The sequence below is a fragment of the Herpailurus yagouaroundi genome, unplaced genomic scaffold, assembly GCF_014898765.1.
Source record: "Herpailurus yagouaroundi ecotype Mexico unplaced genomic scaffold, PumYag 438, whole genome shotgun sequence".
Classification (NCBI taxonomy): domain Eukaryota; kingdom Metazoa; phylum Chordata; class Mammalia; order Carnivora; family Felidae; genus Herpailurus; species Herpailurus yagouaroundi.
The window spans coordinates 1,109,025-1,109,999 of record NW_024412655.1 but is presented as its reverse complement, the minus strand read 5'-3'; the positions used below and the strand labels follow the sequence as shown (position 1 = coordinate 1,109,999).

At 71.2% G+C, this 975-nt stretch overlaps 1 protein-coding gene across 1 annotated transcript in view; it reads left to right on the top strand.

Annotated features, from left to right (window-relative positions):
* Positions 1 to 183: 183 nt before the first annotated feature.
* Positions 184 to 975, top strand: part of NLRP6 (NLR family pyrin domain containing 6) — a gene marked incomplete at its 5' end in the record, with an annotated part of 6,524 nt that continues 5,732 nt past the window's right edge. The window contains 2 exons of the mRNA XM_040464279.1: positions 184 to 478; positions 758 to 796. Of these exons, the coding sequence (XP_040320213.1) occupies positions 184 to 478; positions 758 to 796 (334 nt within the window). The remainder of the gene's footprint in view (positions 479 to 757; positions 797 to 975) is intronic.

Below are 975 nucleotides of genomic sequence, written 5' to 3'. Positions count from 1 at the left end.
CCTGGGAGGGAAGAACTTCTCTCCCGGCTGGGTGCTACCAAACGTTGGCCTGGAGTCAGCTGGGGAGATGGGGGCTCATCTGAGCCTTTGCCCGTCGTGGGTGCCCCGGCCCCCCGGGCCGAGGCTGTGGGGGGCGGCGGGGCAAGGCCGGGGTCACCGTCGCCGCAGATGTGCTGACCCCGCCCGACCGCGCCCAGCGCGGAGTTCCGTGCCGCCACAGCCCGAGAGCTGCTCCAGCGCGCGCTGGAGAACCTGAGCCAGGAGCACCTGAAGCGCTTCCGCCACAAGCTGCGGGACGCGTCGCAGGATGGCCGCAGCATCCCGTGGGGGCGGCTGCAGGGCGCGGACGCGTTGAACCTCGTGGAGGAGCTGATCCAATTCTACGGGCCGGAGCCTGCGCTGGACGTGACCCGAAAGACTCTGAAGAGGGCTGACATCCGCGACGTGGCGGAGCAGCTCAAGGAGGACCGGCTGAAGCGTGAGCGCGGGGTGGAGGGTCCCCAGGGTCGTTCGCTCCCTCCTGCCTCTCTGCCGGAGGCAGAGTCTGGGCCTCGGCCGCCATCCTTCCCGCTTCCCCAGAAAAGTCCCGGCGCGCCCCCCTCCCCCGCGCCCCAGAGCACGCCACCCACACATCCAGGGGCCCCAGGGCTCGGATCCGGGCGCTCTTGAGGGGTAGCCCCAACTCCCTACTGCGCGCCCCCCCCCCCCCCAGCCCCCTGCACATTCGGCAGGGCCTCACCACAGCTCTCCCTTCCAGGGCTCGGCCCCAGCTCCTCCTCGCTGCTCTCCGTGTCCGGTAGGTCTCTGTCGGCGGGAAGCACAAGACCCAAGCTGTCGGCGGGCGGGGGCGGGGGTGGGGGGTGACCTCCAGGTTTGCAGCATGAGGGTGTTTTACACCGCTCAGAGATTCCCGACAGCCGGTCCCGGGGGAGAGTTGTGTGGCAAGGCTGGCGGGGGGGGGGGGGGGGGGGGGGG